Source organism: Melanerpes formicivorus, unplaced genomic scaffold, assembly GCF_026170545.1.
Source record: "Melanerpes formicivorus ecotype bairdi unplaced genomic scaffold, bMelFor1.0.p_v2 SCAF_29, whole genome shotgun sequence".
NCBI lineage: Eukaryota > Metazoa > Chordata > Aves > Piciformes > Picidae > Melanerpes > Melanerpes formicivorus.
Genome location: NW_027142381.1, coordinates 2,901,159 through 2,916,070, shown reverse-complemented (window position 1 = coordinate 2,916,070; position 14,912 = coordinate 2,901,159). Strand labels below are relative to the sequence as shown.

At 47.0% G+C, this 14,912-nt stretch overlaps 1 protein-coding gene across 1 annotated transcript in view; it reads right to left on the bottom strand.

The window, feature by feature from the left end:
- The window catches only part of MYBBP1A (MYB binding protein 1a), a 71,898-nt gene that overhangs the window by 53,930 nt on the left and 3,056 nt on the right, over positions 1 to 14,912 (bottom strand). The window contains exons 5-17 of the mRNA XM_068154480.1: positions 14,753 to 14,860; positions 13,543 to 13,733; positions 13,117 to 13,284; positions 11,675 to 11,792; positions 10,603 to 10,892; positions 8,619 to 8,726; positions 7,735 to 7,860; positions 7,129 to 7,332; positions 5,560 to 5,668; positions 5,079 to 5,166; positions 3,881 to 4,032; positions 1,879 to 1,968; positions 801 to 941 (exon numbers count right to left, since the gene is read on the bottom strand). Of these exons, the coding sequence (XP_068010581.1) occupies positions 801 to 941; positions 1,879 to 1,968; positions 3,881 to 4,032; positions 5,079 to 5,166; positions 5,560 to 5,668; positions 7,129 to 7,332; positions 7,735 to 7,860; positions 8,619 to 8,726; positions 10,603 to 10,892; positions 11,675 to 11,792; positions 13,117 to 13,284; positions 13,543 to 13,733; positions 14,753 to 14,860 (1,893 nt within the window). The remainder of the gene's footprint in view (positions 1 to 800; positions 942 to 1,878; positions 1,969 to 3,880; positions 4,033 to 5,078; positions 5,167 to 5,559; positions 5,669 to 7,128; positions 7,333 to 7,734; positions 7,861 to 8,618; positions 8,727 to 10,602; positions 10,893 to 11,674; positions 11,793 to 13,116; positions 13,285 to 13,542; positions 13,734 to 14,752; positions 14,861 to 14,912) is intronic.

Genomic DNA, 14,912 nt, shown 5'->3' with positions numbered 1-14,912 from the left:
GGTTAATTCTATTCTATTCTATTCTATTCTATTCTAAGCAACCCCAGCTCCCTCAGCCTCTCCTCACAGGGCTGTGCTCCAGACCTCTCCCCAGCCTCATTGCCTTTCTCTGGACACGTTCAAGTGTCTCAATGTCCTTCTTAAATTGAGTGGCCCACAACTGGACACAGGCCTCAAGGTGTGGCCCACCCAGTGCTGAGTACAGGGGCACAATGACTTCCCTGCTCCTGCTGGCCACACTGTTTCTGATGCAGGCCATCAACAAGAAATCTAGCTCATATTTCCTACCAGGTAATGCTGCCTGCACAGTACTAACACACAGGGCTAGAGGACTGGGAGAGGGAAAATGCTGATGTTTTGGCACTAAGGCCCTCTGTGCTGCTCCTTCAGTAAAGAGGTTAATATCTTACTGTCTGTAGCCTTTATAGGAATCATTAAATCACACTTCACTGCTGCTACAAGAAGCCTCTCAAGCAGCCTACAGAGATCACACTCCTCCACACAGGCCAGCCAATGCAGGCATCATGGAACCATGCCCCAGTACCTTAGTTCATGTCAATCTTGTTTATTACAGGCAGGAATAGAAGCTAGATTGGACAAACAAAAGCACTTGAGACACACTACCAATAAATAAAAGATCAAGTGACTTTGGGAAGCCTGATCCCCTGCTTCAAACACTACACAAGGCTGACTGCCAGAGCCATCACTGCCTGGGCTCAGACAGGACACAGGCATTAGATGATCTTTCACCACCCCAAACCTCCTGGTGTCTGTATCAAGACAGGCAGTGAGAATTGTACCGTTGCACTGCCTGCCTGGAGAACGTTCATCAGCTGACTGCGAAAATCATCGTCGACCTCTTCATCCTCTTCCTCATCTTCACTGTCCTTCTCCTCCTCACTGTCTCCTTCATCTGAGGAGTCCTCACTTCCTTCCTCGTCCTGAGGGAGAAAAGTTCACCTGTGACCACGCTGCTCTTCCAGCCCTGCCTAGTTCTCAGGTGTATCACTGTTCAGGAATAAAAGCCTCAAGCCTCCCCTCACCCCACAGCCTTGCTTCTAGCCCTCAGATTTAAGTAAAGGCATCTCAGCTGATGAGACAGTAGGTCTTCACAAGAGCTAAGAGCAGAACATAATACAGACATCTCCAATATCAAATAAGTATCAAGAAGAAGGCTCCAAGGAACACAGGAGGTACCAGCCCCCATCTGACTCTCCTGTCTGCTAATGCTTGTCACCTGGAGTATCTGCAGTTACTAAACCCTGAGCTCTTGACTTCAGCTGCTGTGCGTCACAGCAACAGTTCAATCTGTGGCTGAAAAGAAAGAGCCCTGTGCTAATTTCAGGATGCAGCCCCTTGTTCTCAGGAGTCATCTCAAGTAAAGGCATCTCAGCTGATGAGACAGTAGTCTCATCAGCTGAGATGTCAAGTAAGTATCAAGAAGAAGGCTCCAAGGAACACATGAGGTACCAGCCCCCATCTCACCTTCCTATCTGCTAATGCTTGCCATGTTTTGCACCTGGAGCATCTGCAGCTCCTAAACCCTGAGCTCTTGAATTCAGATGGCTGTGTGTCACAGCACCAACTCAATCTGGGGCTGCAAAAAAGAGGCCTGTGCTAATTTCAGGACACAGCCACTTGCTCTCAGAAGCCCTCCACTCCAGCAGCCACACCCACCAGCCAAGAGACTGATAAAATGCACCTTCCATCAAGCCACTTGTGTGCTGCACTTTCAAAATGAACCTTGATAGAGCAAGAGCCATTTTCCTCAAGACAGAGAAGTGCAATTACATCTATTGCCAGAGATCAGGAGACACACTCTTTTGAAACACTGCAGATCTGCACAGCACTTGTCACTGGTAACAGCACATCAATTACCATGTCCTGGGCAGACTTCAGCTTCTTTTTTGATTCTTCCATCACAACAACAGCACTTTCTTCATCTTGCTCTTGGTATGGATCAAGAACCTGCAAAACAACAAAACAAAACCAGGGGAGCTTGTGTTCTTTTTGGGGGCTTGTTTTGGTGCATTTGTGTGCAACAGGCAGGAATTTTGGCACTGCAAGCCAGCTGGGTAAACAGTAAATGAAGGCATTCAGCTTTCTGTCTCAGGTTTGTTAACATGCTTCCCTGGGTTTGTTTATATCCTAAGCGATTTCTGTAAGGGAAAAAAAGAGGTGGAGAGACCTGAAGAAGCAGGAGACATCACACATTTTGATTTGTGTCCATCATCAGTAAATTTGCAGAAGACACCAAGCTGGGGGCAGGAGTTGATCTGCCGGAGGGTAGAGAGGCTTTGCAGAGGGGCCTCGATAGGCTGGACAGATGGGCAGAGGCCAAGGGCAGGAGATTGAACACATCCAAGTGCCAGGTTCTGCACATTGGCCACAGCAACCCCATGCAGTGCTACAGGCTGGGGGCAGAGTGGCTGGAGAGCAGCCAGGCAGAGAGGGACCTGGGGGTACTGGTTGATGGCAGGCCTGCAGTGTGCCCAGGCAGCCAAGAGGGCCAATGGCATCCTGGCCTGTATCAGGAACAGTGTGGCCAGCAGGAGCAGGGAGGTCATTCTGCCCTGTACTCAGCACTGCTTAGGCCATACCTTGAGTCCTGTGTCCAGCTCTGGGCCCCTCAGGTTAGGAAGGAGGTTGACTTGCTGGAATGTGTCCAGAGAAGGGCAACAAAGCTGGGGAGGGGTTTGGAGCACAGCCCTGTGAGGAGAGGCTGAGGGAGCTGGGGTTGCTTAGCCTGGAGAAGAGGAGGTTCAGGGGAGACCTTATTGCTGTCTACAAGGGAGGTTGTAGACAGGTGGAAATTGGTCTCTTCTCCCAGGCAACCAGCACCAGAACAAGAGGACACAGTCTCAAGCTGTGCCAGGGGAGGTTTAGGCTGGATGTTAGGAAGAAGTTCTTCCCAGAAAGAGAGATTGGCCACTGGAATGTGCTGCCCAGGGAGGTGGTGGAGTCACCATCACTGGAAGTGTTTAGGAGGAGACTGGATGGGGTGCTTGGTGCCATGGATTAGTTGGATTAGATGGTGCTGGGTGATAGCTTGGACTTGATGATCTTGAAGGTCTCTTCCAACCTGGTTTATTCTATTCTAATTATGCTGATCATCAGCTTATCTTTGCAACCCAATATTACTCTCTCAGAAGACACCACCCTGCTCAGTGGCATGACCAATCTAGGTTTTCAGTGTCACTTATTATTAGCACCTTTCTGCTTGGTCTTTTTAGAGGAAAAAAAAATGGAAGTGTTACCATTTATCACAGAATCAACCAGGTTGGAAAAGACCTCAAGGATCATCAAGTCCAACCTGTCACCCAACACCTCATGACTACTAAACCATGGCACCAAGTGCCACATCCAGTCCCCTCTTCAACACCTATAATCATGCAGAAAATCTATAAACTGAGTCAGGAATTTCTTCAGCCTAAAAAGTACCAAAGAACACAGCCTAAACTTAGCAGACCTCAGCCTTCCATAAAAACAAACCAAGAAAACCCCAAAATAACTCTCTGTAAACTCTATTTAATAGAATCATAGACTCATTTTGGCTGGAAAAGACCTTTAAGATCATTGAGTCCAGGCAGCATCTAACTCCACCAAGTCTGGTGCCAAACCATGTCCCTCAGCACTACATCTCTGTGTCCTTTCAACACCCCCAGGGACAAGTATTCAACCACCTCCCTGGGGAGCCTCTTGCAGTCTTTGAGAACCCTTTCAGTGAGAAGTTTCTTCTAATAGCCAACCTAGACCTTACTTCAGTAGCTTTTACTTCTTTTCAGGAGGCTTTTATTTAATCCCAACATAGAGACATGCCTATCCATCCACTGGGGACAGGGCAGGAGAACAGTACAATGCCCTCTGGTGCCTTACTTACATCCAGAATCAGCTGCAGGCCCCTCTTGGTCAGGTTGGGGCAGATCTGTACAAACATGCTCTTGGAAATCCGCCGTATGAGCAGGCTGGGCTGGGCAAGGAGGGAGAGGAGGATTTCCACCATCACCTCAACCCATCCTGGCTCTGCATTGTCTGCACAGGAACAAACAAAGGATGAAAGGGGCAAAACCAGTGCACTGGCACATTGATGTGAGACTACAGAAAGATTACCAACAGTCCTAGCTAGCAGCAGTACTCATTAAGCAGCACAGACCAGAGGTAATAAGTGTGAAACTCAGGACTGAAGCTGTATTGGAAGACTACTAACCTGAGGGAGAAACACACCTGAAATTGACTTTGGGCCACTGCAAACCCAACTATTCATGAATCATTACTTGGAGGAGCAGTTCTGCAAATCAAGCAACACCTGCTTGGCCACACTAAAGCCATCAGCAGCTAGTCAGCAAAAGCAGATACATCCTATGGTGTTTCCAGTGAAATCTGGAGTCACAGCAACCCAGGGAAAGAGCTGGCATTTGAAATGTCCATCAGTCCAAACGTCTGGGAATCCTGCTCTACACACAACCAAGCCACCACAGAAGTATAGCTTTCACTTTCACAGTACCCTTAAATTTACACAGAGGTTTAAGCAGAACAACAAGAGCACAGGTGGAGAGGAAGTCAAAAGACCAAGCCAAGTTCTTTCCTGGTAAAGTCCCAGTCCAGCTCCACAGGCCCTAGATGAGGGCTGGCCTAAACAACAAGCAGGCTGTGTCTAGACAGGACACATTTAGTTTGCCCAGAACTTGAGCTCTGAATGCACCACATTTCAGGACTGCTGGCTGTCAGGGGAGCCCACAGCTTTGCTCAAACAGATACCCCCCAAGCTCCTGGCCAGCAAAGAACATGGACTCAAAACACTTGGACACTGCTTGTCTGGATAACGTCCAGCTCTGAAGCCCACCTGTCCTCTAAGAGGCACACAGGAACACAACCCACTGAGGATACACACAAAAGGCTGGAGCAAGAGACAAGATCTTCAGAAAGACATGGAAAGAGAATGAAGGAAAGGGGGATCCTTCTGAGGACAAGTGGATTAAGCCAGAAGTGATGCAGGGTGCTTCACTAACTGCCACCTTCTGTCTTTTGGCAGACCATTACCAACCCCATTCCCTTATTTTAACACAGGAAGGACTCACCAGTTTTTTTCTTCTTAGATTCTTTGCTGAATGCCCTCTCTGTGCAGTCCAGAAGGTCACTCAGCACATCCACTGTTTCAGACTGGTTCTGTTTGATCACAAGCAGACAGCAAATACCCTCTCTGAATTCCCCACTACCAACAGAAGCAATACACTCAGATACTGAGGACCTCTCTAAACAGGTACAGACATTAAACCCAGCTACTACAATCCCTGTGCAGAATGAAAGATGAAGCTAAACAAAAATTGCTCCACTCAGCAAATCTAAAAAGCAAAACTAATGCTCAGGTCAAGCTTTTCCCGCAGTAAGCTGATGCCTACAGTGTAGGAATCAGTTTATTAGCTGCAAGTTGCCTTTTTCAGAAGCCAGAGGCTGTGAAAGGTTGGATGTCTGAAGACAAAGCAGCTCTCCAGCTCAGTGTTCAGAAAGCCCAGCTGTCAGCCCATTTCACACCACCCAGCTATACTTCAGAGGTCTTACCTTGAAAAGATAAATGGCCATTAAAAGCAGAAGCTGCTGGAAAGTAACAACTTTGGCATTGTCTGCTTTATGTTCCTTCTTCTGCAGATTCCTCACAGACTGAAGTGCTCTGAAGAAAGAAACCCTTTTGAGTCTCTCACACTTACAACAGCAAAGCCTCTCTTATGACCAGTCTGAAAATATGGCCAAACCTACAGTACCAGACCGACTGGAAAGATGGGCAGAGTCCAATGGGATGGCTTTCAACAAGTCCAAGTGCCGAGTGCTGCACTTTGGCTATGGCAATCCCATGCAGAGGTATAGGCTGGGGTCGGAGTGGCTGGAGAGCTCCCAGACAGAGAGGGACCTGGGTGTGCTGATCGACAGCCACCTGAATATGAGCCAGCAGTGTGCTCAGGTGGCCAGGAGGGCCAATAGCATTCTGGCCTGCATTAGGAATAGTGTGGCCAGCAGGAGCAGGGAGGTCATAGTGCCCCTGTACTCTGCTCTGGTCAGGCCGCACCTTGAGTACTGTGTCCAGTTCTGGGCTCCTCAGTTTAAGAAGGACATTGAGACACTTGAGCGTGTCCAGAGAAGGGCAACAAGGCTGGTGAGAGGCCTTGAACACAAGCCCTATGAGGAGAGGCTGAGGGAGCTGGGATTGTTTAGCCTGGAGAAGAGGAGGCTCAGGGGTGACCTTATTGCCCTCTACAACTACCTGAAGGGTGGTTGTAGCCAGGAGGGAGTTGGCCTCTTCTCCCAGGCAACCAGCACCAGAACAAGGGGACACAGTCTCAAGCTGCGCCAGGGGAGGTTCAGACTCGAGGTGAGGAGGAAGTTCTTCACCGAGCGAGTCATTCGGCATTGGAATGGGTTGCCCAGGGAGGTGGTTGAGTCATCGACCCTGGAGGCGTTCAAGGGGAGATTGGACGTGGCACTTGGTGCCATGGTCTAGTCATGGGGTCTGCGGTGTCAGGTTGGACTCGATGATCCTCGAGGTCCTTTCCAACCTAAGTGATACTGTGATACTGTGTGATACCATTTTCTACACTTAACATCTAATTTATTGCAGCTGGACATATGTCCAGTGCACAATCATAATCCAATAACAGTAGCTCACTGTGTGGGGCTTACAAAAGCTCTGCACTTGGACAGAGAATCATTCCCAAAACTACAGCCATGGCATAGATCTTTAGGGGGGAAAAAAAAGTCAAGCTCAGAAAAGAGCACCAAAAAGGAGCCTGAGAATTCAGTAGAGGTATTAGGAGAAAAGAGTGGAAGAGCTACAATCATGTTTGGGAAAGGAACTACATGCAAAAATAGGGGAGCACTTGGCCACCTACACTTAGCTACACACAGAAAGAACAGGGTGATGAAAACCAGAAAGGCATCCTGAAACTCAGCCACAGGTGCAGGAGACTCAAAAGGCAAGAAATAGAATTGCCACTGCCTGTGAAACAGCTCTGCTACAGCAGCAGGAGCATGGTAGAATACAGTCTCTCTTTTACTGGCCCAAAGGAGAACTAAGATTAGGGCTTTTCCACCTTCCTCATCTCACCAGCCCATCATCCACCTTCCCAATCCTCTCACCTCTCCCAGATATCCTTCTGTCCCTTGGTAAAAGGCTTCAGAGGTTTGATATGGTCACTGGAGAGCAGCTTGTTGGCATACTCAACAAGGAGAAAGATCCACAGCTTCCCATCTGCAGTCACACCATGGATGTGCTTCTCCCTCAAGGCTGCAGCCTTTGGTGTGTCCCCCAAAACAGTCAAGGTGTTTAAAGTCTGAAGTAACCTGCAGAGAAAAAGAGTCAGGAGGATCTGCTTTTAAATCTGCCATTCCCTTGTCCTAGAGTCAAAAGTAGTTCACAATCCCAGACCTCTTGCCTTGCAATGCACAAGTTAATCTTATCCTCAGGGGGAGGGAAAGGGAAAGGGAAAGGGAAAGGGAAAGGGAAAGGGAAAGGGAAAGGGAAAGGGAAAGGGAAAGGGAAAGGGAAAGGGAAAGGGAAAGGGAAAGGGAAAGGGAAAGGGAAAGGGAAAGGGAAAGGGAAAGGGAAAGGGAAAGGGAAAGGGAAAGGGAAAGGGAAAGGGAAAGGGAAAGGGAAAGGGAAAGGGAAAGGGAAAGGGAAAGGGAAAGGGAAAGGGAAAGGGAAAGGACATTTCCAAGCTTAAAGCATGCAGCCAAAATCCTTACCCAAAGAAGTAGTTCTCTATGGCCGAATAAGTCTGCTCATCCAGGGGCTCTGACAGAAGGACATTTGCCTCACATATCTGGGATGTTTTTTTCTTAGTCTTAAAGAAAGCATGGAAGAAGCAAAACCTAAAGTGGAGAGAAATGAGAAAAACAAAAACCAAACCCAACAAACCAAAACTAAAACTCAGGTTGGTCATAACAAAGCAAAACCAGCCCCTGAGTGCAAACTAAACAGGGCTACACATCCACCACATTTTTATTCAAGGAAGTCCAAGCACTGAAGAAAGTCACTACTGACAATAAGACCTTTTCCTCAAGGTACACAGGGTAAAGAAGAGAGAAGCACGCTCAGGACTTCACAAAAGTGAAGTGCCAACATTTGAGGCCACACAATGCAATACTCAGACTGTCAGATTTGGGTCATATCTCAAAGACTTTTACACAGGCAGATAAATTCTTACTAAGATCTGATGCAAAGTTGACAAGGAAGATCTCCAGTCATTCTAGATAACCAAGAACCCCAAAGAAGATCTCCAGTCATTCTAGATAACCAAGAACCCCAAGGAAGATCTCCAGTCATTCTAGATAACCAAGAACCCCAAGGAAGACCTCCAGTCAGCCCAGATAACCAAGAACCTAAAATTCACTGAAAAGAAATGGGACTGAGTTGATCTTAAGTGCCTGAACTGCTGATGGCAAAAAGTTTGCCCACATCTACAGAAGGTGTTTTGAGACTAGAACTTAGTCTCTTCATTTAGGGTATGGAGTATTTCCACTGCTGAATTTGCCTTGTGTCACGGGGACAGTTACCTAGAGCATTGCTCACACAGCTAACCAGAATTCCTCCAAAGCCACGTGGTGTTAAGTCTTTCAATCATTCCCACCTGGAAATGTCCATCACAAGGCTCTCTTCTTTCTCTGTTGGACACTCAATGACGCTGACGAGTCGGTGGATGATCCATTTCCTTAATCTACCAATCTTGCGCTGTGCTCTTCCAAAGAGGCAGAGGACATCATCAGTACTTTGCCATCATAAAATCCTGTCCCAAACCCCACACAACCCATTGCAGCTAGAGGTGATTCCCAGGTACTCAGAAGCTTTTTCCCAGAAGCTTTACACTAAAGGTGGCAAAGCTACATAAGTAAGAAAGCAACAGGGACCTAAAGACAGAGATTGGCTTCCCAGGTTTGCTTTTTACCGTGCAGAAGACTCCACTGAGATTCTGCAGTTTAGCAAAGAGCACTTCAAGAACTGCAGCAGTCAGCAAGTGAGGTCCTATGTGGACAAGTCACACAGACACACTGCTTTGACTGCTTTGCTCTCTACAACTACCTGAAGGGAGGTTGTAGCCCTATGGGGTTTGGTCTCTTCTCTCAGGCAACCAGCACCAGAACAAGAGGACACAGTCTCAAGCAGCACCAGGGCAAGTTTAGGCTGGAGGTGAGGAGGAAGTTCTTCACTGAGAGAGCTGTTAGCCTTTGGAATGTGCTGCCCAGGGAGGTGGTGGAGTCACCATCCCTGGAGGTGCTCAAGAGGGGATTGGATATGGCATTTAGTGCCATGGTTTAGTAGTCATGAGGTGTTGGGTGAGAGGTTGGACCTGATGTTCTCTGAGGTCTTTTCCAACCTTTCTGATTCTATGATTCTATGACAACTCTTTTAATATGTCCTTTGGCAAAGGCTCCCACAGGTAACCCAGAGTGCCAAGCTGTAGGCATTCAGTGAGCAGTAACACCAAGGACAGAGGTTTCTCTTGGACAGTTTTCCTAGCTGGAAATTGTTACAGATGCCCATCAAGAAGTACTTACTCCTGAGATGTGGGAGTGGATGCTTTGCTGTGGGGCCAAGGAGACAAAAGCACACCAGGCCAGTTTAACAGCCAGGTGAAAGGGATGCACAGCCCCTACAAAGACCTGAGAGTCTCTAGTGGAAAAGGAAGGTACTGGACATTTCTGTCAAAGCAGTAGCAGAGTTAGAAGAACAGAGTAACAGGATTCTGCTTTGGTCAGGTTGGCTGCAGTAGCAGGGCTAGAACAGGAGAACAGGATTCTGCTTTGGTCAGGCTGGCTGGCTCACTCTGCCTGCTCCTATTTGCAGAATTGAATTTTGTCCCAGCAAAAAATTGAATAGAATTAACCAGACCTTTGAGATCATGAAATCCAACCTATCACCCAACACTATCTAATCAACTAAACCACGGCACCAAGTGCCTCATCCAGTCTCTTTTTAAACACTTCCAGTGATGGTGACTCCACCACCTCCCTGGGCAGCACATTCCAATAGGCAATCACTCTTTCCATGAAGAACTTCGTCCTAACATCCAGCCTAAACCTCCCCTGGTGCAGCTTGAGACTGTGTCCTCTTGTTCTGGTGCTGGCCACCTGGGAGAAGAGACCAACCCCTACCTGGCTACAGCCTCCCTTCAGGTAGCTGTAGAGAGCAAGAAGGTCTCCCCTGAGCCTCCTCTTCTCCAGGCTAAGCAACCCCAGCTCCCTCAGCCTCTCCTCACAGGGCTGTGCTCCAAACCCCTCCCCAGCTTTGTTGCCCTTCTCTGGACACCTTCCAGCAATTCAACATCCTTCCTAAACTGAGGGGCCCAGAACTAGACACAGGACTCAAGGTGTGGCCTAACCAGTGCTGAGTACAGAGGCACAATGACCTCCCTGCTCCTGCTGGCCACACTTCCTGATATAGACCTGGACGCCATCGGCCTTCTTGGCCACAGCTGCATGCTAGGGCTAAATCTCCTGGGAAGGAGGACAGCTGACAAATGGTCAGCTCATGGAGAGGGAACCAGTAAATCTTGGCTGTCCAAACCAGACTTCACACAAACCAGAAAGAAGCAGCAGCACCAGCTGGACACTCACATGTTCACACCTTCCCGGCTCTGCTTTTGCCGGTTACTTGAGAAGTCCAAGCAGCAGTCAAGGTCTGGCCTGAGGAACATGTCCTTGAGCCACTCAACATATTTTTGCAATGCCACTGGCTGCAGGTGTTTGACTACTCTGGAAGAGCTGGAAAACACTGGGTAGCCTTGATTGGTGAGAGTAGAAAAGCCAATAATGACTGCCAGCTGCTTCTCCAGGTCATCACAGCTGCTCAGAAACTCATCTACATATCCTTCCATCTCTGGAGCAAACTTAAATCGATCTGGAAGCTGAAAAACACAAACAAGCAGGTTAGGGACCACACACTGAGTCACTTTACAGATTTGACTGCAGGAAGTACATTAATTTTATTCTTTGTCCCTTTATTGCAGGGTTGTGTTGTATGCTGGCTTCTCAAGAGGGAAGGAGGAAGAGGAGCTCCAAAATCCAATTCCCAACTAAAATTCGTGCTTAAAGCTCAGATGTGTTTACTGAAACAAGCACCAACATAAACAAAAGCATGAGTTGTCCCTTTTTCTCTTTGCCTTCAAATGTTCATGCCACAGCCAGCACAATGACAGACAAAAAGCTGCTTCTAGACACACAAAATCAAAAGGACTGTTAAAGGGTGACATATGACAGTGTCAATGTGCTGAGGCTTGCCCTCCCCTCTGCTTCCCCCATCATTAGAGCTTTCTCAGCAACATCAATGAAAGCAGGTGGGTCAGGGATGAATAATCTCAAACCCCTGAAGTAAGCCTGACTGAAAAATACACAGATCACAGAATTGTTAGGGTTGGAAGGGACCTCAAGGATCATCTAGTTCCAACCTCCCTGCCATGGGCAGGGACCCCTCACACTAGATCAGGTTGCTCAGAGCCACAATGATGGGCAATGATGATTAAACAGAGTCTATACCCAACCAGTGGTCACATCATAACCTTGCTTCTAGCAAGAGTCCAAGGTGGAAAACAAACTTCTTTTGTACAATATGAAACTAGAATTGGGGCTGGAGAGGACTTCTGCTCAGGACAGGGTCTTTGTCCCTGAGCACAAGTACTTTCAGACCTACCTGAGATGTCACCACATGCTCTCCATAGTGCTGCATCACCTTCCCTTTCAGAACCATCTGTAGCTGATCCAGAGACAGCAAGGGCAGAGCACGGCCCAGCAAGCGGTAGCACATGTAACTGAGGGGAAACAAAGAAGATTCCCTCAGGTGGAGGCACAGCAGTAGAGCCATACACGAAGGTGAGAGGGAAGTGATGGGGCAGGCTACATGGAGCATGCAGGAAAGCAGAAGGCAAAAATCCATGGATCCTCTGTTCAAAAATCCCACTGCCCAAAGCTTTTCTTCTGGCTGTCTAGAGACAGATGAGTTCTCACCAGCAGTTCCTTCTTCAGCTCACTTTCTGGATCTCTTCTCCTCAGACATTTTATTTCCACAGGCCTAATAAAAACTTACTTAGTTTTTGATTACACCAATGTACTTAGTTTTGATAGTAACTTGCTGTCAAATTTGACCAAAATTGCCCAGTGGGCTCAGGAGTTATTGAACAGAGAGCATTAGCCTCATTTCTGCAGGAAACTGGGCTAAAGAAGCAACACTCCTGAGCATTCAAAGGGTGTTTTCAGCCTTAACCAAGAGGTAAAACACACCTTCCATTGCTCAGGCTTGGAAAAAGGTTTCTTTTCACTGTGATACTGATGTAATACACTAAGAAAACTTCTTGTAGGTGCATGCCTACAACTTTTAAACTCTTGATCTAAGGAAGGTTTAAACCTGACCACGGGCTGCCTTGCTATGGGTCCAAACTGAACCATGGCCCCCTCAAAACACTCACAGATTTGTATTCCAAATCTTGCATCATTTTTTGCAAAGCATGAAACTCAAACAGCCAACTTAGTCCTCCAAAGGACTACTTCTAGACCTGGGAAAATGGCTGAAATAGCTACTGTAACAATGTTGATAGCCACAGCCATATCCTACTTAATGTGAGAGGATCCAAACACATCCAGGCATTGTAATTCAGTCCAAAGCATCAAGCCTAAGTATTAGACACACATTTCAGAAGCAAGGGCTGTTTACTCAGGAGCCACAAAGCCAAATGACTCTCCTTCTCAACCACTTGGAAAGAAAGAGACAGTAGAGTTCCTCTGGTAAGTCTTGCAGGAGCAAACTATGTATTCAAGACACCTTTATGCCCAGCAAGGTGCATCACCTTTATGTGCTGCCCTAGTTAATTTAAACATCAAGTTTGTGATAGGCCACAATTCTAAGAGAAACCTTATCAACTCCTGCATTTAGGCTCCCTATAAAGCTTCTCATGAATACCCAAGCAACAAAAAGCAAGCATGCCCAGGATGTTCAGGAGAAATCACATGGACCATCCTACTACAGGGTAGCAGAAAGGGTGGGAAGAAGAAACAGAAGGGTAATATGGAAAACAAACAATGCATGGGGAATCAAACAATGCATGTGGAATCAAACAAACAATGCATGTGGAAACAAACCTCACAGGTCCTGATTTCTCCTTCAATAGCCCATTCTCCACACCCTCTCTCCAGAACAGTTCAAAGGCATCTTCCTTCAATGAAACTTGCAGCAAATCAAACCCTACACTGGGTAATTTCTTGTCCTTCTTCTCAGCCTTGGCAGCACTCTGCAGAAGCTCTACAAGTCTAGAAGAAAATAATGCAAGAGATCTAGCCTGGAAGGTGACTGCTGAAGGCCAAATTCATCCTTCTGAAGAAGGTTTCCTGAGCACTGCAGGCTCTTTCTCTTGGGAGAAATGCCAGAGCAATCATTTAGGAGCATGCACAACAATTAGTGCCTAACCCTTCCCAGTAGCTGCACTGGCAAATGCAGGCAGTTATCAGAATGAAAGCCACATTTCTCTCACTGTTAGCCAAGAGAATGCTGCATTTAATGCTCCTTACCTGGGAATATTCTCCTTATTTACAACAGTAGGTGAGCCAAACAGCTTCTTCAGATTTTTAGGTTTCATAACCCCAGGGAATTTCTGTATGCCCACAAGCAAAAGGTGCAGGTTCTCTGGAGATGTGAAGGCTGAAGCCAGGTCACTTTGCAGGATGCCAAATAGGACCTCCTGAAACACAGCTTCAGGAACCTAGACAGGAATAAAGGGGAGAGCATATGAGAAACAGCTGATGGCCTTTTACTAACTTCCTGTACAGTATATTCAAATACCTGCACTGCAGGGCAGTTCATGAAAATATTACAGTGTTCAGGAAACTTCAGAGCTAGTCTTTATGGTAACACATTCAAAAATAAATAATGGATGTGTCCAGTGCTGCCACACAGTCCCCAGGTGCTTAACCATGTGGGGTAGGACAATAGGTTGTCATCAGATAGCAATTCTGGTCAACTGACTCCAGCTGCAATTGTTCTCTTGCTGTCCCACTGCTCCTGTCTGTACAGCCCTGCAGCCCAGGGAGGAGGAACCACTCTTGAATTAGCTTCTAATTGCATTTCCTAGAAAGAAGTTGCTTGTTTCTACAGGATTTGCCAGTAAACATCTATTCAGTGGCTTTACAGAAAGCTGGATGCAATGTTCTCATCAATAAAACAAGAAAAGCACCAAAATTGCTTTAGTAATTCAAAATTGAAGCCCAACATCAAGACTAAGTGACAGAAAATTTGCTCACAGAACACTGTTTAGCATTCTTAGTCTTCAGATCTACAAACAATGTCTACATAAAAGAAGAACACAAACAAATTCATTTGTTTACTACATACTGAATTCTTTCATTCCATGCTTCTATATCCTTCAGTACCAAACAGCCCAAAATTCAACCTCAGGCCCAGACATGATGCATAAAAAGGAAGGTCCTGAGTTTTCAGTGTGCTTCCCTTCAGAAGAGCACAAGGTCTAACATGCCACCCAAGCAATTCAAGTGGGAAAGCAAAGACTGTGGATTTATCCATGATGAAATCACACCGGGCTAAACCAGAGCACCCTTCCCACAATAAAGGCATGTGCCCACAAACACAGAAAAGAGCTCTCACAGTTCAAATTCACTCTTCCACACCTCACCTTTAACTTTCAACTATGAACAAAGTAAGGAAAAAAGCAGGGCCCAAAGCAAAGTCCTCCCTCCTCCCACCCCCCACACGCTGGGGCTGTACCTCAGACAGGATGTCGATGAGAGTTTTGCGAGGGAGATCTCTGAGGTGTGCCTGGTGATGTGCCAGCTGCTGGAGAAGCAGGATGCTCTCCAGCAGGGCTTTCTGGTCCTAGGAAGGAAAAAGAAGCCAAAACCATACATCAAAGATTAGGCTGAAGGCT